Below are 22,764 nucleotides of genomic sequence, written 5' to 3'. Positions count from 1 at the left end.
TCTGTCTAGGATAAATGCCACATAAACACTGTGCTTATGGCCTGTGTAACAGTGATAGCCGATACCCTGACCGTAGTCCTGGAGTCCGCTTTATACCATTTCCAAAGCCGAAAAGACGCTTTGAAGATTGTAAAATCTGGATATTGGCATGCGCACGTCCTTATAGTCAGCTGAATCCTGATTTGATTAATAAAAGCACGTATGTATGTTCCAAGGTACGGTGTCCACTGTCCAAACGCCATATCAATGTTTGAATTATTACCCTAGTTGTCTTTCCCCTAGCATTTCCACAATCAGAACGGTCCAACAGAGCAGTATCCTTATCCAGTCTTACACAATGGTAAAGAGATTCGTTCAAGGAAACACCGTAGAGCGGGAAACAGGTGATTGAGTATAGATCCCTATTGTGCCTTGTTATATTGGAGATTTCAAATCACAAGACACAGTAAATATGTTGGCTCAAGTCATGTAATTACTATTTCACTATTTGTTTTCAGCAGTACAAGTCATCTGGACAATAACAAAGGAAACGCTGATAAGCACAAGTCTAATGAAGTACACGAGAGATCAGCAAAGACGAATCAGATGGATCATTTGGAGTATCAGCCTAGCCAGCCAAGTAACTGGGATATTACAGCTATATCAGTGATTATAGAACTGTTGGTTGGAATTCAACCAAATATGATAATCTAACTTACCCCCTGAAATTAAAAATTACTCCTTTTTTTATGATATTCCAATCAGTAATAAATCAAGTATTTAACTGTATATGTAGCAAGAAGGGATAGCATGTGAATAATTGTAGCAATATCTGGGTATATTCTGATCACTTTGAGTCAACTAGTGACCAAAATTTGAACTTCGATTTAATAATATATACTGCTAAACTGAAAACGGTAACCAGTTATGGCCATGTGGGGCTTCAATAAGCTAGATTCAATTTTCGTTTTCGCAACAAGGTATGGACGCTGGATTTCCAGTGTTCCAAATTCATCGTTCTTAGCGTTGGGTTCTCTTGTAATTCATGCCAATTAGGCAGGGGTGGCCAACCTGTGGCCGTAGAAGGGAATTCGTGCGACGGTAAACATGGAATTCAATTAGTATGTGTTTTCGGCCGTCGACATGGAAATTGAATTTATGAATTGACTGCTGAATATATGAGATATTTTAAATAACCATGAAATATTCTTCACGCCACGCACGATTCAAGGTCACTTCATTTTCGATTTCAGTATAGTAGCGCCCTTTACGATCTCAGCCTCACAGTACAGATGTAAACAACAGAGGAAAATGTTGCGCCCCATATACAAATACCAACTTAGAATCGTGTGTCACTCGTGAAAGGAATTTGTTTCTAGTGCATTTCGATGATTCCAATATCTTTCCACTGTATGCTGACAATCTTGATGGGAGGTCAAGAAATCACAACATGCGACAAAGCGACTTACAACGATTGGCCCACCAAGAAAATCCATCATCATTTATAACGTGCACTATATTTTCGAAAACACCCCCTCCATCAACTCTACCGGCGAGCTGATCACATGGGCTGAGAAAGGATAAATGCTTGAAAGGAATATGTGAAACTACTAATAATAATGACAAAATTCATTCGTGAATCTGAAAAATTAGCACGACCATAACAAATCCCAGATACCATTCGAAACATGACCACTCGCAATTTTGGTGCATATAAGCCGATCTGAATAAGTAAATCAGTCTGGAGCTCACCCGAAATAGACATGAACAAATTAACATGGGTATTTATCGCCCATTTAGCTCACTACGACTATGCCGAATGCAGCCGTATGCTACATTAGTAATCAAAATGCAGCTGTGAATAGCAAGAAGGTTGGCAACCCCTGCTATATGGTAATATTGCTAAATTCCTTTCTTAGTTTTAGAATTCTATGTCAGGCGGTTTTTGCATGTCGTAAAAATGCTTCATCTGCTTGAAATTGCGTGTCATGTATTACTACTTCGATCACCTTTGATAATTTCTCTATTAATGCAATTTGCTCATGATATTGGATACCATAGGTAGGATATTGAGAGGTAAGGCGAAAAATGTGCTTTTAATGGTCCTCACCGGTATATTTTTCTGTGTAACGATGTTGCTTTGCTCGTGTTAATATCACTTCGGTAATGCAGGCTCAGAGAAATCATCTACCACAAGCAGAACAATTAAGATGGAACCAAATCTTGATGACGAAACATGTCGATCTATTGGTGAGAGCAAAACTTTGTCATAAAATGTTCACATACCTCAAATTCCACAATTTACAGGAATCGGCACAAGAGAGTTCGTGCTGTCATTGGACTTCTCATGTCAAGTTGGTAAAAGTTACCTAAAACCGAGTAACGCTATCTGAAAGAAGCAGTTTGACTGCGTATTCTTCACTTCGGTGGAGTGTGATCAGGTGTGATGGGATAGACTTTTCCTGAAACCACCAATGCGACTCCTATACTGTACGCAATCACCGTCGCAATAACACTTATTGTGTGCTGCATGAATCCTCAACGATCTCTCGCAATATCGGTGCTGTGTGGCGACTAAAGAAAATTGTTCTTAGTCCTCTGCTTAGAAACCTTAAGTCTCCATCGTTCACTGTCATTTGCAATACGGTATTAATATGCGGGGATGTGCAACCAAGCCCTCTTAAAGCCCCTGCAAGTACTGCAGATTAAAGCCATCTTATCATCTCTTATCTCCATATTGTAAGGAACTTCGCATTCTTAAAGTTGAGGACATCTATATTTTTTAATTGGTCCATTCCATGTATGTTTAACCAACCACAAGCTCGCTTGTAAATTATTTTGAATACTGCATGTATACACAAACTACGGCACTCGGTCTAAACCTGTGGTCGCCAACTCAACACTTCAAATTTCGAAGAGGCCGCAATATTGAGACAAAAATGCCACGCAATTTAGCAACCACGTCCATGTTTATAAAACTTTACGCCAGTACAGCGCTGTGCTCCTAACATTGGCGACTGTCAAAATAGTTACCACAAAAAAATACAACTTTCGTTTTCTTTTGAACTATGAGCTGCACACTATGCCGGGCAACGCTTTACATTGACTAAGCACTAAAGAATCAATAATTGGGTGGGAAAGACACGCTACTATAGCTGTAAGACTATCTCTTCCTAAAGCTTGATCTGGTTGGAAAGCCCTGAGCCGTTTCCTAAGCGTCTTGGTCTTGCCAGTGTCATTGAACTTCAAGGCAACGTGCCCAGCCCATTCATATGGCTGATTCACCCTGATAGTATGCTGTTGCAGAGTCGGAGCCGTTTCAGCTAGCGAGGAATAGTGATGTTGGGCAATGGGCGTACGAATAGCTTACTTTGAAACAACAACATTTTGAAATTGAAATGAATTTCAACATCGTTCTTCCGAAATCTCAAATAAAATATGATCGTGTTGGTGACCCGTGATCTAAACGCTCTCCTGACTTACTAATGTCACACTGTGATCTGTTCTACAGCCTCAGAGACTACATATCAGTCTGGGTGCTTCTGTTACTGGTTCAATCATTATTACCATCGCAATATGGCATCATCTGTTGGGGAAGCCACTGCAGAAACTACATTATCACTATCATAGCCAGGGCCCGAAGGGTCCAGGCTGCGTGTCCAACAAGTATCGTCGCTCAATCAAATATGCCAGACTCGCAGTGTGGAACAGTATCTAGCCGGCTATATGACAGTCTTCGACCATGTCCAGTGTCCACATACAAACAATTTTTACTGTATCACAACCTGACGTATCGGTGGCGCCTTTTTTCAATCCTTAATTTTCACCTAGGCCAGGTGGTTGTCTGATTTAAAAAGGTGCTGTGATGATGTGTGGAATAAAGTGCCAATGAGACTGATTTGTAACAGCATACTGCTAAATCACCGACTTGGTCCCATTTGAAACAAAATGGATGTGATTTCATCAAATGACAACAGCCACCGCGCACCTTTACGCTTCGCTCAGCTCTGTGTCCTGCCAGTAAGTTCAAAAGTTGATTTAATCGACATTACCACGAAATAATGCAAAGATGATAAATCAGTTTCACGATAATTAAATAAACAGCCTCTTCTAATATAAAATGCACAAAGCGCGGATAGGGCTGTCAGCCCTATCGAGGTTGCTCCAACGGCCAGAGATCTTCGGTACAACGACTCGGTCCTGTCTTCCTACAACTCTGCTGATTCTTCGATAAGTCCAAACTCCATTTTCAGCTTGCTGGCGTGGAAAGCAGCTCGGCGGCCAGCGAAGGATTCGTCAGAGCTTTTCTTTGGCGAGCTCAGAAAGTCGGACTTTGACATGAAGGTCGCGCTGGACTAGAAAACAGAAGATGGCTGGCAACTCTTACAAATCAACAGGAAGAAGGCGTGGCAACGTGGAAGTGATTTCAACAAGTGTCTAAATATTTTCTCTCAATTTACTTATCGCAAACCATAAGAATTTTATGTTTTTGTTTTGCAATATTGCCACAATAAAATCTATTATTGATTTATATGTTTTACAACCAGATTTTTGTAAGAGAAAACATGCAGGAGTTTAGTGCCTCAATAGCAGAGGTGCTCAGAGATGAGATACTATGGTATGCTTCGAGAGTTTTAGCTCAGCTGCTCAGTTTGAGATTTTTTTATAGTGGAAGCAATAATGTTTGGATTTTGTCCCGGCGACAAAAAATATATCTTCCCAACCATCACGTCAATTCATCAGTCATTGTGGGTCGACAAGATGCAAATCCGTCGTCAGCAAAGTTGGAATAGTCACTAGTCAGTGACGCCAGATCCAAACCCCCATTTCAAACCACAAGAAATTTCAGAACTTACACAACTTGAAATTGATCGTGCTACGAGTCCCATTACCAACATAGCACCGGTGCCTAACGACATAATTCGTAATACATGCAGTCATGCGAATTTAAGTAAGATTTGTACCATTTGATTGATGCAGCAAATAAGACCTCAATATGTGGATTGTGCACTGCACTGACACTCAAAGTGAAAGAAAAGTGGTGATCTCGAACATCAATAACAGCTATAATCCAAGTAGTCCCAGATAATAGTACTGCGAGATCAGTGTTTAGAATTGAGACACCGTGACAGCACCGAGGAAAATGAAAATTCATGCATGGAATGTGGGGCGTAACGATCCGAAATTAAAGGTGGCGGGGGTCTTCACCTTTTGCTACATTTCGTTCCTTAGCAGGGATGGGCGTGTCTGAAGTTTCTGAAATTTTGATTGAACGGTATTATCCATAAGCTGTGTTTCGGGACATCTCATGCACGCATGCATTCGCGTAGTTGGACATGGCCTGTCGTGGTAATAAATCTGAATTACATTGACCTGGCCGCGACCAAATATTGTCTAATTCAAATACCACACTTGGTGAAGTTGAGACAAACCCATGATTGACCTGTAACTAAAAAATTTGGACTTTGGTCCACAGAATAGGTCATTGGTTGGCTAGGGTTGGGGTTTGGTTAAATTTAAGATAAGGCAGGGTAAGACTCGGCATGTTGGATTCCCGTCGGAGGATGGATTATAATAGTGCTTGTTTTGGATTAGTAAGGGGTAAGCTCGGGATAGGCGTTTGATTTGATACCACAAGTTAATTAGACAGGTTAGATAGAAACGCCACGACCAAATATTCTCTAATTCAAAAACCACACTAAGTGCAGTCGAGACAAACCCATGATTAACCAGTAACTAAAAAATTTGAACTTTGGTCCACAGATGAGGTCAGAGAGGTTGGCTAGGTTTAGGGCAGTGGTCGGGAACCTATGGCTCTTTGGGGTATAAGATATGGCTCTTTGCCACATATTTATTTTTTGTATTGAATTGATCAATATTGCAGCAATTTTTTAGTAAAGTTTCATCACGGCCAGAATAATTATTCTCGTGACAGTATAAACATGTCTTTGAGAGGCAAAGGCAATACCGTATTCAGGTTTGGTGGTTCGGACCCCTCTTTCAAAATACTCAAATTGAAGTTGCTGCCGCGCGAGCGACCAATATCATTCACCAATTTGATGTAACCGACTCGAAATCTTGAATTGGACGAGACGTTCATTGATCAGAAAGAATAGCAGTCATGGTGACGTTCATATGACAACGCAGTTTTCAAATACGCATGGTCTTCCTGATCATCGGTGCGGAATGAGCTGCCGTGTACGTTACATTCACAATAACAGACTCGAATTACAAACAACATCATAGCTATCCACGTTCTTGGATGGTAAGTAGCTCTGTAGTATCGGCGATAAAATGTAGGCGTGCAGCGCAACGTCATATATTACTGCCGAATTCTTTGAGAATTGAGAAGTCGACCGACAATCGGTTAATATCAGTAACAATAAACTGAAAGCTATTTACGATGAATTGTTTACCAGTGGTGAAGCTTGGCCCGTCCGCAGGCCTACCTCTCGTTTCGCGATATATTTTTGAGCAATAAATATGCAAATTGTGTGATTTTCGGAGAAAAAAGATCATAATCTTGTCATTCATGAACTGAAAATCTATAAAAATAGCAATAGTAATTGAACGTTTCACAAATTTCGTTTACTAATCCTGACGACAGCCGAGGTACTGCCTCACTTGCTTCTCCTGACGTCGCTGATGTATTGCAGCTAAGAGTAGATATGGATATATACTACTGCAGTAAATATGTTTGGCTCCACCTGCCTACGCATGTGATCATGTGTTCTCGCATTTAAAGGAGCATAACGACGAACTTATGTTCTCGTAACACCAGTTTAAAGATCACGCTGAAATAAGGCAACCAGCATGATTAATACGAGTATAACAGACAAAATGCGGCGCACACGACGAATCCCATATAGTTCGAATTAGTGCTACGATGACGTCATATAATTTCAATTGTGACGTAACAGTTGATTGACATGTATGGATCTTTGGAAATTAAAATCAGAAAAATAGAACCAATATGGCTCTTTAGACAAAAAAGGTTCCCGACCACTGGTTTAGGGGTTTGATCAAATTTAAGTCAGGGTAAGATTCGGCACGTTGGATTCCAGTCGGCTGATAGATTATAATGGAGCTTGTTTTGGATTAGTAAGGCGTAAGCTCGGAACATGGGGTTTGATAAGACACCACAAAGTGGTAGAACGTGAATCGACATGCGATGCATCGGGACATGTAAAGTATCGTAAATTGACACCAACCAGTTTTCGCTTGATTTTCTTTGGCATTTCGTCGGGATCCGCATACGCGTCTTCCCTTTTCACAGTGACGATAGATCTGTCCTCAAATTCGACCTGAAAAAATCATATCCATGCAGACTCCAATGGAGACGGGTCAATAATCAAGCTCGACGCTTTTCAAGTAACTGCTACGGAACAAAGCCCTTTGGCAACCTGTAGTTTTTCAACAGAAGCAGAATAGTGCTGGACATAATCTGATACCTGAGCACCGATCATTAGGACTTCGTAAGTCTCGTCAATATATATTTTGAAAAACAGTACCCGCACTCACCGTCAGCATATGATGCCTTTTGCCACCCACATATTCGCCGTCGTACGTTTTTCCATCGGTCCATTTCACGGTGACCGTGTCGCCTACCTTAGGCGCCGCCGCCGCGAAGTCGTGACTCTGCGCAAGACGTTTAGAGTGCACGGATAAGGCAGAGATGAGCATGCATTTACATTCGATGATTTTGGCCGGATTTGGATTCTAGACTAGGAGTTATTTCAAATTTTGATTGAGAGTTCTGATGATTTTGGACAAATTTTATAGACATTATCAGACTTGCCTTTAGATATACCAAATTGATTTGGACATGAAATTACTATTCATTTTCGATTTTTCATTCAACTTTTGGACAAATATCACGGTCATTACTGGATGATTACATGAAATTTCGGATCACTTTCAGTTTTCACACAAATTTTGGACAAATTTCAGTGTCTACCGCATTTGGAAGTGATAACAAATTACAAATTTGGACTAGGACCTGAAATTTCAAACCTGTATACAATTTTTATGCGACTGTGAACACATTTCAGCTATTACCAGACTGGACATGATACCAAATTAATTATTGACCCTGATTTTGATTTGAAATCAAGAATAGGGATAGGAGGGAAAAGCAAAAAAGATAGCTGCAACAAAACTTACGACGATGTCCTGCTCGTACAAGTTTTCGCTCCACGAGCTGTCTCGGAAGAGAACGTGGTGGAAGGTCTGCGACTTTTCGCTCTTCAGCACGCACGCGTAGTAGCGGCCGTTTTTGTGCCGCCCGTACACGGTCTGGCCCACGGTCAGCTCTGGCAGATCAAGGCTATTGCGGTCGTTCTGTGACACAAAAATCGCGGTAATGATGAGTCGACAGTCGAGTACCGAAAAACTGAGGAGTAGTTAAAGTCATACATTTCTACTGACTTACAAATAGAAATAAACGATTTTCAAATAGGTCAAATCTACTTCAAGTGGAGGAAGTAAATTAAGATATTAAAACTACTTGAGTATTATCAGAAAGTAGATTTGGTCTAAGGGTCTATGCTTTTATCAGTTGTTACAAGTTCACTCGCCATGATGATGCAGACATAGCACAAAGCTACCTCCTAGTTTTGCATAATCAATAAGTAAACACTTTTGCCTAAAATACTGTTAAATTGAAGCACAGCAGCCCTAAAACATAGCAAAATTACTAGTTGGTGCAAGCAGGAAAAACCAGGGTTGTAACGACTCGACTTGCAATGTTTTGGTGAGTCAAATCATTTTTTCAATTACATACTAGGATGGCCAAGACAAGACATTGCATTGTAACATCGAATACTGAAGTCACCACATTCTTGGTTGTCCGTCTATCAGTCCTGATAACTTGGAAAATAGGGCTAGAAACCGTTAAGACAGAGTAAAATTACGATATTATGAATTCGAGCAGAGTTGCAAAAAGTGGATTGAGCCGAATTGAACTGAAAACCAAACTTAATGACTTGGACTCGAACTTGAGTCAAAACACTACGACTCGAACTCGGCCCTCCACTAGCTGACATGGACTTGACTTGGTGGTGAATTGAAAATGACTCGACTTGAGTAGAGTCAAAACTATAAAAGTGAGATTGACTTGCAACTCGGTTACACCCCTGGGTGTGCCACCGTCAAAAACAACGCTCACCATTGTTGTTTTTTCCCGTTGCAACGAGTGCCTCTGACAGTAAACAAAAACCGGCAACGGCCAGTCGCCCGGCTCCATCTTTATGCCCGCCGCGAGGGCACACGTCGGATGAAAAGACGTAGCGCACGAGCCGGCGCAACACTGTATGCAAGCGCCAAGGTTCTGCCATTTCTGGTGCTTGTGTTTCCTACAATAAGTGCATTTCTGGAAAGTAAACGGACGCGTCACACTCCATGAAAGGCCAATGTTGAAACTACGACTATATACTAGCAGAGGTCCATTCAATCAGCCAAAAAATTCACATGTACTCGAGAACCTATGCTCTAATTATAAGATCTCACCAGTTTTTGACGTGTGCGGCATATATTTTTCACGTTGATCCCGTTTCGCCGAGGTATATCGTCAAAAGATACTTCTGGGATGGCGATGGCGCATAAAATGTGGGCCCACTGCTGGCCGTTGTTGACTGGTTTCAGGACGCCCCCTCGCAGCGAACACAGGCAGCATTGCTATCAAAAGACATGATATCAAATGACTCACACCGATATATTGATCGCCTTATCTAGACTTTGTATCTTGTAAAGCGGATATTTTCAGGATGCCTTTCCGTCATTTTACCAAGTGAAATTGGTGAAATAACGCTCGAATCATATGAACAGTTATACTGTAGGCCTATTTGCAACATCCCACCTATTTGTACAGCGTCGTTAGCCATTTTGCAAGAAGACATGAATGCGCAATTTGCTATTTCAAAACAAGTCACCTCCAATTAACCACCAAAAGTATGCGACCGCATCTACTTGTTGAAAATACTCCAGTACTTTTCAGACGGTCAACTTCTACTCGACATATCACATATCTTGGGAATCTCTACTTCTACTTGAGTAGCGAGGTTGACTACTTGGACCACCGCTCCGTATGCTCTACGTAGAAAAATTTCAGAAATTCTCACAGGACATCCACGAACTTATTTCAAAAGGCATCGGGCGCATTTTCACTTTACACGTGGGTCTGCATGGAGTTTACACCCCAAATTTCTCTGAAAAGAGGCATCATCCAACGTATAAACAGCCAGATTCAACACACCTTTTAAAATATGCGCCATAAGTACGACATTTCAGAACCGACGCACGACAGAAAAGGCCGCGGTGGGAACAAAATTATCACTCACCGCGATCCACGCTTTGAAAGAACATCTGTCGCAGCTCCAACCGGCGTCCGGCTTGGCGATGCCGTAACACGACGTGTGCACTTGCACCTTGCATATTTCGCATTGGATAAGATGGCTTTCACCGGATTCGTCTGAAGAAAATAAAGTTGTTGGTACATGTGGCAAACCGACTAAATTCTCGAGGGGGTTCAATCCGATTTTGTGACTTTAGATGAGGTTTGATTTTTATTCGAAGAATTGAGATTTCCAGGGTTTCACGACGTCGAATTGTGGTGTTGACGGAGTGCTCTCGCAGACTGTCGAATGAAATCTCATCAATATCAGAAATCTGCCCATCTCTAGTTCATATCATGCAATCCTGGGCCCAGAAGCTTCTAGCTTGCCAGTCGCAACCAATTGCAGAGCACACGCTATCGTTTGCTGACCCCATTTTGTCACTTTCGTCTTATATTCTCTGCATTACTTTTCATTCAGTGTGCATGCCTCTTATTTACTTCGCCTAGGCTAAGGTGGGTGTCTGATCTTAATGGCTACTCCAAGTTGTTTCGACACCTTCCCATCTTTTCATTGTATCGCAGTCTTGTGATGTTTTGAAACGATGAAAATATTAATAAACCTGATTGATTAAATGATTGACAGCAGAACATGACAATACAGTAAATATTTCAGAAAACAGCATAAATCACGGTCACAAAATGTAACAAGGAGCCTGTGAGACCGAAACCATCCAAGTGAGCTGTAATCCCATGTCACATCATACAGTCCCAAGTCGACACATAAGATAAACGGGGCGCTCACCTAATAGCTCACACTTGGCTAGAGGCGCCGGGTGGTCCGTGCTGGTGGCGAATATTGTCTCTGGAATGATCGGTTTGCTTTTACAACCGGCGCGAAGCCCCTTTTTTTGCAAGAGTTCAGACAACGGTGCCGGAGGCGTGTCGTGTTTGTATGATTTCTAAAGAGTGACGAAAAATGAAGGTTAAATATGGCGCGAAAGCTACATCAAGGTCTTACTTTGAATATAGTATAAATACATTGTATAAACTATGAGTAAATAAATATAAAGCAAGAATGAACCGGGGACTGGGAAAATGTGAGTATATGACTGATTCTACTCCAGCTGGAGTTGAATAGAAGTGGAAGTAGTCTAAAAACCTAACTTCGCGAGCAAGTAGTGCAAAACCTACTCTCGAGTATGTTAAAAAGTAGAAGTACTTCAATATTGACTACCTCTGGTGTTATGAGCCCCATCGTTGGTAATCGAGTCAATCTGACGCCGTAAATTTACTACGGACAAGCATTCTCTACCTAGATTTGCCTCAAAAACTGAAAACTGTCAAATAGAAGGGCAAGTAAGCAAAACCTATTCGGTATTTGCACTAGAGGCACATCGTCACTAACCGCCTCTGCAGTTACACGGTTGATGCAAATCATTTCCTACAACAGCACCTGATACAGGCGTGTAAGCCTGCCGACAGAAAGGAAGGGAGAGGTTACACAAAAGAGGGGAGATGAGTGATATTTTGGAAGCAGACAAAGTTCTAAATACTAATAGACTAATCGGGATAAATCCTATATACGAATGCCAATGCAATAAGGATCAGATAATCGTGCTCTTGTTTCTCTATACGCATTAACATATGCCAGTTACAGTACATTACAATATAGATTTGTGACTTACTCACAATGCAAGGGTAGCAAATCCCAAACAAATTTTGGTGCACTATTGATGAGTGAATGTGGGGGCAATGTATGACTATTATGACGAATATACTGTACAACAGTGAACGAACAATATGCGAATGCATTCAGATTTTTCAGAATAAGGGATAAGCACATTACTCTCTCCGAGAGAACAATAAGTGATTTTAAAAGGGGTATATGATCCTTCGATTCTACCCCGTCTACGCCACTGACCTGATAGTAGGGACGGAATAACGAACACACGGCACAGTGCGGAGGTAGCTTTGCGACGGTGGCGTTGTAATGCCGTTCCGTCTTGAAACTCGACTTCATTCTGGGCCACAGCGAGGGATAGCCTTCCTGCTCGACGGCCATCTCGCTTTTCGAGTCTGCAACGGTGGCCGTTGCCTTTTCTTCCTCGCCCTCGCTGGAATCCGAGTCTGAAAGAGATATCTTGCAAGTGATTTTCTAAACCAGGGGTCGCAAACTCAAAACATGATTTCAGCATAGGGATAAAATAGGCCACACAGGAGCACAAACCTGGACTCTGATTTTTCAAGACCACCGCCGGGCTCGACTTTTTCGACGGACCCTTCTTGCTGACGGGGTGACGTCTTTTCAAAGGGGGCCTCGGCACCCGACTTTTTGCCGGGTTTGTCTTTTCCGGCGGTTTTGGTACCTCTTGAGAAACGGACTCTGCAATAAAAACCGAATTAGAACACGCAAACACTCGAAAATTTTGAGTTGAACGCACCCGACGGGCCAGGCACTTTCCACTGGCAAATTTCTCCGGCGCTCGTCACCACTTTACCGCCAGATTCCGGGGCCAGACCTCTCCAACCCGAAAGGTTATCGTACGAGACTTTCATTCTGACGGGCAGCGGCAGGTAAGCTTGCTTGGGGCTTGTTTTTTTGGCGTATGCGTCGTGATCCCTGCTCGGAGGGGGACGCGACTGTCTGTCAGGGTCATTCTTGTCGGGAGCTGGCTGTTGCGATGGGTTACGTTTGCCCATCTTGACCCGGTCCGACAGCGTCATGCACCTGCCGGAAGTGCCCTCCTCGTCCAAATCGTCCTGCAACGCCAAAATACGGGTCAGGCCACGATAAAGGCACGAAAAACACTCAGTAAAACAGTGGGAAGTGATTCGGGAATTGGTACCAGTGATTTCGGCACTTTGTTATTAATTTGACATTAGAAATGTAGTAGTAACTAATATTATGATAGAGATACACGAATATTGTGCTATCAAATTCTAATATGAATGTTTCACTGAATATGTGCAATATGGCACTTGGTAAATTAATTTGGCATTAACCATGTCAGCTCGAAGAGCTTCGTGTAAAAAACAGGAATACAAGATTCGAAAGATTTATATTTCTCAGTTGCAAAATGAAAGAACACAAACGCTTTCCAACAAATTAGAGACTCGAGACGTCGAATTTGGTACTGATGACAGTTGTTTCGAACATAGTTTGCAAAATTGTGACATGGCGCAGAGTTCATGGTCTGCTTCGGACTTGCCATAAGTTACAATGCTGAAAGTGCCGTGCCATACCAGCCTACTAGTCAAGTAACAGCAGTTAAAATACGGAACCTAGCAAGACGTTTAAATAAAATTCAATGAAACTGCCAAATGTCTAATCGTAGTCTAGCAAACAAAAAAGTCACATTTCTTTCAAGAGAAACCCGACATACAAACGAAAGTTGTGGTTTTATCAGAACTTCACGTTGTAGACACAACTAAAGACACAATCAGGGTTACCAAACTAAAAATGTTGAGAGCTACTGCCGGAGATGATAGTTTAGTACAAGTAACGGCATAGAAATAGCAATTTGCAATGCCTTCTTAGCACTCGAAGCTTACCACTATACCTATCAAACAATTCACTGAAAGTGGAATTGCAATAAATAAGGAATAGTACGCAAAGCATCGATACAATATATACGAGCACATCAGCTGACACTCGTTTGAGAAATGATGAATTATAACTCACAGTCTGTCCGGGCAACGCGCTCAAAGGCAGCACGGTACCCATCTTGATTGCAAACGGACTTGGCGCGCTTGCGCAGTTTGGAGACAGCCTGGCAAACCGTTGCGGGGACGTCGTTTTCGTCGGCGACTTTGTGACTGTCGTTGAAACGCAAGTAACAGTAGCGGGGAAATTCGTTTTGATCAATTTCACTCGCGGCACTTTAGACAGTTCCGGAATCTTACTGATCTTCTTTGATCTGCGGGCAGTGAAAAAAAGAGAAAATTAAAAATCAGCTGAACCAACTAGCCGTTTTCAACTTGTTAAGCTACTGGTGCCGACCCGAACAATATCTCAACAAGAATAGTAAGCCGTCCAAAAAATCTAACACACTGGTTTTCAACCTCGGGGCCATGACGCACTGCCGCTTTCAGTGGGCCGCTGAGCTGGCATGGTCTATAGATGTCACGGCATATTTAGTAAGTAGTTGGCACCTTCGCAACCCCCAGAAATAACGCAAACGTCCCCCAGGTCGAAAGCCACCGCGCTATAGAAAACACCAGCGTCGATACCGTAACAGTCGGAGCTGGGCTGTAATGTCTGGAGTCATGACTTGACTCACGAGTTTTTGATGACCGAGCCAACTTCACTTGTGTACAGTATTGACTCGACTTGTACTCGAGTCATTGCGCATGACTTCACCAAGACATATGATTCCAGACTCGGACGCCACATACAGGCATATCTTCATCAGAATTGGTAGTTGAAAACAGACCCAGAAACTTTGAGGGTGAGGAAATTTGTATATTATGAATGCGAGGTGTTCGATGTCACCTAAGCAGGGTTGTAACAACTGAGTTCAACATGACCTGAACTCGAAACTGAACGGTGAGCATAACGACTTGGAGTCGAGTCTTAACACTATGACTCTGACTCGATCCTCAGCTACCAGACTTGGACTTGACTCGTAGGTGAATTGAAAATGGCTCAACTTGACTCGAGTCAAAACTACAGAAGTAAGATAGACTTGTGACTTGGTTACCACCATGAGTCCGAGGATACAAATTCAACTTACCCCGTGTTGTGTTCGGCGTCTGCAGAAGGCAATGCGGACGCGACAAGGCTCGACTGATAGGCTTTCCTGAAAATGCACGCATTCAGTCACGCGGCACAAGTCGAGACTATATCGTCGCCAAAGTCAAACCTGATCTCTTCCAGTCTCGTCCTCCAGTGCGTTGGCTTCTTTGAGAAATCCGGAGGCGACGGCATGTCGGTATACGTTAGCTTGACGTTGCACTTGTTCTTCTTATACTGCTCGTACTTTTCCGGCTTTAAAAACGAGTCATATAGAATGTGTTGAGTCATACACAATGACTTGAGTATAAGTCGAGACAACACACAAATTAACTCGAGTCGAGTTATATACATTACAACCCTGGTTAGTGGTTATGCTCTACAACTGATTTGGCGTTACTTTAAAAAGCTGATCAATATCTTGTAAGAACGTAGTTTCCATTTCTTTATAAGAATTTGATGTTCCAGATTTTTTGATATGCCGAGTTGGATCACTGAATTTGAGCATCAGTTGATTGACTTTTCGCGCAATAGGAAACTCCTTTATGGAAAATACATTGCACAAAATCCGACGATCACGTAGCTCCTTTGCAACTATGAAGAAAGTTCAATCATTCTCTCTACCATCAAATTATGCTAGGTTGATATAAAAATCAACTGACAAGTCCTTCCAACAAGATTTTGTCGTTAAAGCAGCAACGTAACAAACAGTCACATGCTAATCGGCATTGCAAACTTGGTAAAACCAACCAACATTTTTAATAGCGATCTAAAATCAACAATTTGCTTGTATCTTTTTTTATGTACAGTTCCAAGACAAAGTTCTATGGAATAGAGATAGAAACATGTTGCTTCCGCAGATTTTAAACCCAAAACTGGCTTTCTAGCGTAAGCGGTTATCAAGATATGGTAAAATTCGCTATTTTTGACTCGTTCGGTGAAATCGCTCGGCCACTAGAAGGTGCAAGAACCTGAAATCATGATAGAAGTTATTCATTTTAGATTTGGGTCCAAATATCAAAGGCTCTTTTTGACATTCAAATTTTTCTTTTTTTCACTCCGCCCTACTAGCGACTCACCAGGAACGACTTGACGAAGAGATCCATGTTGATGAACACCATGTCTTTACGGCACGCGCATTTCTCCGCCACCATGCCGTACTTGATCCAGCGTTCCGACGCAAAGTTCGTGGACTCGGCGCAGTTGAAGCCGTGGTTGAACCCCGAGTGGTAGCCGTACGGGAACGTGATCATGAACTCGCCAGCCTCCTGCGTTATCTACGAACAGAGGCAGTCAGTAATGGAGAATTTCTACTTTTTTTCGCAGTACTCTAGTAGATTTTAAGTACTTCCACTTCTACAATCTTCAGTTTTTCCGGCAAAACTAGGTATTAAATGCTTATTATCGTACATGGAAATCACTTCTGCTCGAGTAGAAATTCACAATTCACAATAGAAATCCACAATTCCCAATGGCTACTTTGAACACTTTTGATCATTCCATTGTCTAATCGACAATTGAACGCCATTCGTCTCAAGTAAAAAGTTGACTGTACCTTATTAAAAGGAATCCCGTATTGACGAAGCACGGAAGGCGATATCAGCGTCATTTTATGTCGCAAAAAAGCCGAACACGTCGAATTGCTGTTTGGAAAGAATCCCGTCGCCAAACGTTCCAGTCTCTTACCGTGTTCCGGCGGCACCGAATACCTGAGAAAAATAACATTCACCAGTTCACACACTTCTTTGGATGAATGACAAATTAAATCTAAAAAAAATTTGAAATCCGCTGCTTTTGATATTTGAAGAGCTTCTAGGAGGTACAGAACTTCAATATGCAATTGAATGGAATACTCATATTGAAATGAACCCGATTATTTTCGACTGACACTCGTCAGGGGTAATCGTCAGCAACTAGTACAGAATTGGAAACAACATTGTATATCAACAATCGTATCACAAAACACGACGTCACCAGCACGAAATTTCGAATGAGAGAGCTTTTGATATATATGTGAAAAGTTTAAATACCAGTAAGCATACCCTTTCAAGAGCCTCGTTATGAATGATTTTAGGCCTCACTGAACTCACAATGTCAAGTCTATCTGTAATTGTGTCTACTGTTTAGCATTGGAACTTTTGTGCAACATGAGGCACTATGCATTCTAACATGGTAGCAAATGACTGGGTTATGAACAAAGATTACGTCCAATTGACCACTGGCCAAACACGAATCACAGTTATATGAAGCCAATATTAACAAACGAGACGCGATGACCAAATAATCTCCGAATGTTCCACACAAGTTACACAGCGTACTCACCATGATTTGGGCGCTCCAAAATGCACGTAATTGATACTATACAGGTCCATATCTTCCGTGTGCCACGCAAAAGATGTCTTCCACATGCCGAAATACAAATATGCCGTGTTGACACCCTCGATTTTCACCCCGGTATCGTTTTCGATCAAGTCCAAAATTGTGTCGAGCCTCGCGACGTTCCATTCGTCAACATCCTAATCAGAAAACGTACACCCGTTATGAACAGACTCCGTCAAAGTGGTCACTGATGCTGTCCAAGCAGACAGATACCACGGGAAGTCACATATCAGATGGGCAAATGAGCAACAAGTACTTCAGTAATACAAGAATACAGATAACACAGTACACTGCATACCTTATCGTACAAAGATCCGCTTATATCTGCCCCATAAATGGCGGGATTGAACGTTATGTTCTTCCAGTAAGTCCGCTCCAGGTCTTCATAGCTTTCGTGAAACGGAACTGCATACCTGTCGGTGTTTGACAGCCTTCGCATCTCCTTGACTGTCATAGGCTTTTGTTGGATATTATACTAAAGTATAACATGTTAAGAATTTGATACCTTGACGGTGCTTGCGAATCACGTATCAGCACAGAAATCTATTCTGCCATTGGTTACTTACGGCGATTAAAAAACAAGAAATTATCATTTTTCCCTCACAGTACACATCAGAGGTTATTTTCTTGACACAAAATATATTAATAAAATACGAACGTTGACATGGACGACAGCACGGCATATCATCTTAATACTTATTGAGACTTGATCTCATAATTCAAGACGCCTATTGAACATGAATAGAAAATCAAAGAAACAAAAATATGAGCATAAATCACACATGCTTAACAACAGCTCTGTTATATTATAGGCTAATGGCTCACTGAACTCATTATAATGGGAAATAGTTAACCCTCACCTAATCTCTCACGAATGTACACAGTAGTCTTGGGGACTGAGAAATGCATAGATTTCAAAAAGAATTTGAAGATTTGGGCCGGATCAGGATTAGGGCATAAAATTTCGGAATATTTCCCTGCCGCCTGTTCACGCAAGTCAATAAACTGCACGTGGACTTGAATCAACAAATTATGTAAATGAAGTATAAATTCGAATTGGCAAATATGACATAATCTCATCTCAGATAAGAGTTGTGGTCGACTGGAAGCAGATCCTGCCAAGAACAAGTGACACCTTTTTGGGGAACCAAATGTTCTTTTCTCAGAGTGGAGGAACAGGTAGCATGTTCCAATATAGTCTTAAAATGTAGTTAATGAAAATGCCCCATATAGATCTTCTAAGAGACTCAAAACTATTAGGAGGCTGCATAGCGCATGCTCACTAGGCGTACTCGATGCTTCAAATGCACGAAATATTACTACTGAAACAGACTATCAGCAACAACAACTCCAAAAAGTGTAAAACTTCATACTAACTAGTAACTAGTTAGTATTTAAATGCAACAAAACATCTCAATTGCTGAAATTAGGCAAAGTTCCGACAAACATATCAGTTGTAGTTGGATTCTTCATCACCATTCTTAAATTACTTCAACAAACCTGAGTGAATAATCCTTTTTGTCCTGTGACGACTTGCGATATGGGAGCTGGAATGGCCAAGTTGTCGATATTATCATATCCTTTGCACGGACTCCATTCTTTGGGAGGTATAACCTAAACAAAAAGCAACGGCAGATTGAAAATGTATCTACTTTTTCAGAAGCATAACAATTGAGTGCCGCCGTGCAGGTAACAGTTTATTGTGAGGTATTTTAGCCATCATTTCAAAACTGCAGACCTTGCTTTGAAGCAATTGTGTTGCAAGATGAATAAGAACATTGTATGTTTGTTTTGTGGCAATAGAATCAAAAATACTATTGCGTCAAAATGATGTTATAGAGCAACTTCCAGATTGCCGCCAGCTCCAGGAGATGCATTGTCAATTTTAAGATAATTCATCCCAGAAGGAGTGAGTGAAGTCAACCTCTTCCAGGTTTTAAGACTGCGATCAGTGATTCAAAAAGCCAACACCACTTCGAGTTATATTTAGAAATAATCAAAGATGACAAGATGTTTGTAATTTAGAAAAAAAATCATTGTTGTTGTAATTGTTTGCAAGTTTGCAGGCATTCATTCTGACATGAGAGAATAGTGATTGGCGTTGTGTCAATATGAATCAAAGGATAGTAATACTTGGTGTGGAACAAAATCATCTGAACCGTGAATATGAAGCAGTGAGTAATCGAGATTCCACTTTAAGGAAGCCCGGATTCATGCACGGTGTTCAGCATTATTACGGCAACTAGTGTCTGCCAGATACATGATATAAAGGAAAAGGGGGCGGAAACGCTCAGGAGGCGATATGGGGGGCGCGGGGCTCAGGGGGGCGATATGGGGGGCGCTGGAGAAAAATGGCTTCGCAGTAGATGATGTGGTAGTAGGACATATCCGTAATGAGTATTCAGAGCGAATTAACACCGAAAACTTCGTTATATATAGCCTACAAAAGACATATAGATTTAATTGTCCATAGGCGCCTAAATGACTGGCACCGAATGTTCCTGTCTTGGCAATCTGAACCTCAGAAGACGAATTCCATCTGGCTGGGAAAAATTATATGCCAGTGAAGAAATACCAATTTGAAATCGTGTGCGTCTTTTAGTTTAGTACGATTGGGCGACAGGGATATATAGAACTAGATATCCCTGTCGGGCGATATCCCTGTTGGGCGATTCTATATTTTTTGATATAGCAGACAGGAGGTCACGAAATAACATCATGTAACGAAGTCATACCAACGGGTTCGCCCGCCCGAATATGTTTAATTATTATTTACGTGCCCTACAGTTTCCAAGACACCTCACAATGTTCCCTCAACGTTTTGACGAGTCTGCGCACACTCACTAACTCACTGCGCAGACCCTTGGACAACGGTGCGTAACGACTAAAAAAAAGTCATAACTTCGGATTTGTTGTGCGCAACGTAGATTTTCTGTGCGCAGAGACCGTGTCAGCACTGCGCACGTGCGCAGCTTAGAGGGAACATTGCACCTCACTCAGCTCTACCGGTAAATCTGGTAACGTGAGCAGAGAGGACAAGAAATTGATAGCAATATATATGCAATTCCCGATCTTATTGACCGATTTTATCATGAATTATCGAACATTTTCGCGCTTCGTACTGGCTCGCTAAACAGTACAGCTGATTTCGTGGCAAAAGCGAACAACGGGATGGGGGGCGGTCGGTTTATCACCCTATGGGAGGCTAAGACCCAAGTTTTTTCGGGGGGCCTGACGAAGTGTCGTTTCGTTCCTGCCAACGGGTATACGCCCGAAGATGCATAATTATTATTGAGGGGTCCTACCTTTTCAATCACACATCACTCAGCTCTACCGGTAAATGTGTTTACGTGAGCAGAGAGAGGATAAAAATTGATATCAATATAATATGCAATTCCCGATCATATTGACCAATTCAATCAATAATTAGTGAAATTTTCGCGCTTCGCGCGTCCAGTCCAGAATAGCAGGCTCAGTAAATGGACACCCAATGTAGATGACCAGCAAATAGCGGATAGCCGAAGGGGGGTCTTGGGGCGAAGTCAACCGGAAGTTTGGTTTATCACCCTATGGGGGGCCCAATACCAACGTTTTTTGGGGGGACTGACGAAGTGCTGTTACGGCCCTGGTAACGAATTAATTGTACCTACGGGCACGCCCGAATATGTTTAATTAGCAATTACGTACCCTTTATTTCCCAATGCAACAGCTCACTCAGCGCTACTGGTAAATCTGATTACGTGGGCTGATGATGATAAAAAGTTTACATCGACATATATATGTAATTACCACCTATTCATTCATGCATTATAGAAAATTTTGGCACCTAGGGCGACCAGGCCACACAAACTTTACTGACCATCGAAATCATGCTACGGGGTTCTTGGGGGCGAAGCCCTCAGAAGTTTGGTTTATCACGCTATGGGTGCGCAAGGCAATCGTTTTTAGGGGGGTTGACGAAGTGATGTTACGGCCCTCCCTCTTACTCATTGTCTTTATTACATTCCTTACAATATGAGGTTGGGGGGCGCTGGAGGAAAAAAGGTTAAGAACCACTGGTTAGTACACCATTCAGCTTGATGCTATTGCTATTCATTTGATGGACAGGCCTAGCTCTGCTCTATGCTAGGCTATTATATTGCAGTATTTAGATCAGACCATGTGAAACTAAAACACGGTGGAAATTAAGACAACCTCCTACCTACGTGAACAAGGAAGTTAGTGGCTGCTTCCAATACACAGACTGCCTGTCATTCTGCCTCCTATACCTGTGTAATTTATTAGCGAACTGCAGGACAGGAAAACAAGTAGGTAATGTAAATAATTGGCCAAAGCTACCCTGCTTTATTACACCGAGGTTAATTGATTGGACTAGGGTCCAGAAAAGAGAACCAACCTTAGCAACTCCGCCTCTGTGAGCTCCTTGCGATTCCATGTACTTGATATACCTTGAGAAATCGGAAAATTCCTCCATCGTAGGCCGAAAGACCATAATCTGACACTCAGAATTGAGCTTTCGTGCCATCTTCGTATCCAGAGTATTCGGTGTAATTCAATTGATAATGCTTAGAATTACCATCATTCACTGGATAACAAAAAACTGTCATTGAATAGTCTTGTAAAGTTGATGGTGCATTGATGTAATTATCGGCAGTGCCAGGACTAAGTGACATCACCGCAAAATCACTCTACCGAGTTTATTCCTTCTGATTCATAACATTAAATTTGGAAACTTGAGTTGCGAACCTAGGAATGAGTAGGTATAACGAATTATGCCAATGCAAATATTGCAGAACCATTACGCTACTAAATCATTACTGCTAGCAGTCCAAAACAAAATACGGTAAGCCATTTGCGCGGCACAATATATAAACATGTTGACATTCACAATTGGGCTACTCGTTTGGAATCAATTTCTTAGTTCACTGTTCCAAGTGAAAAATATCCAGTTAGTTCCTCTCATCTCAGTACAGCATTTGAAGCCTCAATTGACTCGGAGATTCACCAAAATCATTCCACTGTAATGAGTTGCTTCAGCGGTCTCAATTATCAAACGATAACTAAACATAGCTAAACCAACGCAGCTATGGAAACCATTAAGTATTTGTACTGGGTATAGTAGGCTAAAAACCAAACGATGCCAGGTGAAATGTTGTATTGATTCATCAACTGACGACTATCTTACAAGATCTTAGAAATCCTAAGATCTTCTCTGGACATGGTTTCGGCGGATTCTGGATATACTTCAGATACCTGAATACAGCAAGTAGCGCAAAATGAATATCACTAGTCACTAGCATTAAGCATTAGGTGTGAGCCTGACAGCAAACAAGTGGCAGGT

General features: G+C 41.8%; 1 protein-coding gene and 1 long non-coding RNA gene across 3 annotated transcripts; one reads left to right on the top strand and one right to left on the bottom strand.

The window, feature by feature from the left end:
* The first annotated feature begins 71 nt into the window (after positions 1-71).
* LOC145452216 (uncharacterized) lies at positions 72-4,516 on the top strand. Its single transcript, XR_013919239.1, has 4 exons — positions 72-619; positions 2,152-2,229; positions 2,287-2,420; positions 4,233-4,516. It is a non-coding gene; the product is annotated as an uncharacterized LOC145452216 (long non-coding RNA).
* Positions 4,001-22,044, bottom strand: LOC145452202 (lysine-specific demethylase 4C-like). Of its 2 annotated transcripts, XM_080330427.1 has the most exons (21): positions 21,820-22,044; positions 18,924-19,037; positions 17,722-17,898; positions 17,367-17,560; positions 16,600-16,753; positions 16,124-16,321; positions 15,175-15,299; positions 15,046-15,111; positions 13,995-14,229; positions 12,754-13,072; positions 12,540-12,695; positions 12,234-12,439; positions 11,115-11,271; positions 10,317-10,447; positions 9,487-9,654; positions 9,146-9,349; positions 8,143-8,319; positions 7,501-7,617; positions 7,191-7,283; positions 5,188-5,235; positions 4,196-4,334 (listed from the first exon to the last, which is right to left on the bottom strand). In XM_080330427.1, exons 1-20 carry the CDS (start codon positions 21,946-21,948, stop codon positions 5,194-5,196), a joined length of 3,162 nt encoding a protein of 1,053 aa, XP_080186553.1. In that variant the 5' UTR covers positions 21,949-22,044; the 3' UTR covers positions 4,196-4,334; positions 5,188-5,193. The 2 variants fall into 2 exon arrangements, with proteins under 2 accessions (XP_080186552.1, XP_080186553.1); XM_080330426.1 differs by lacking the exon at positions 5,188-5,235 and having other exon boundaries at positions 4,001-4,334.
* Between the last annotated feature and the right edge of the window lie 720 nt (positions 22,045-22,764).

The sequence above is a fragment of the Botryllus schlosseri genome, chromosome 12, assembly GCF_051294905.1.
Source record: "Botryllus schlosseri isolate E-star chromosome 12, Bs_hap1, whole genome shotgun sequence".
Lineage (NCBI taxonomy): Eukaryota > Metazoa > Chordata > Ascidiacea > Stolidobranchia > Styelidae > Botryllus > Botryllus schlosseri.
The sequence above is the reverse complement of the archived record's forward strand: the minus strand, read 5'-3'. Positions and strand labels throughout refer to the sequence as shown.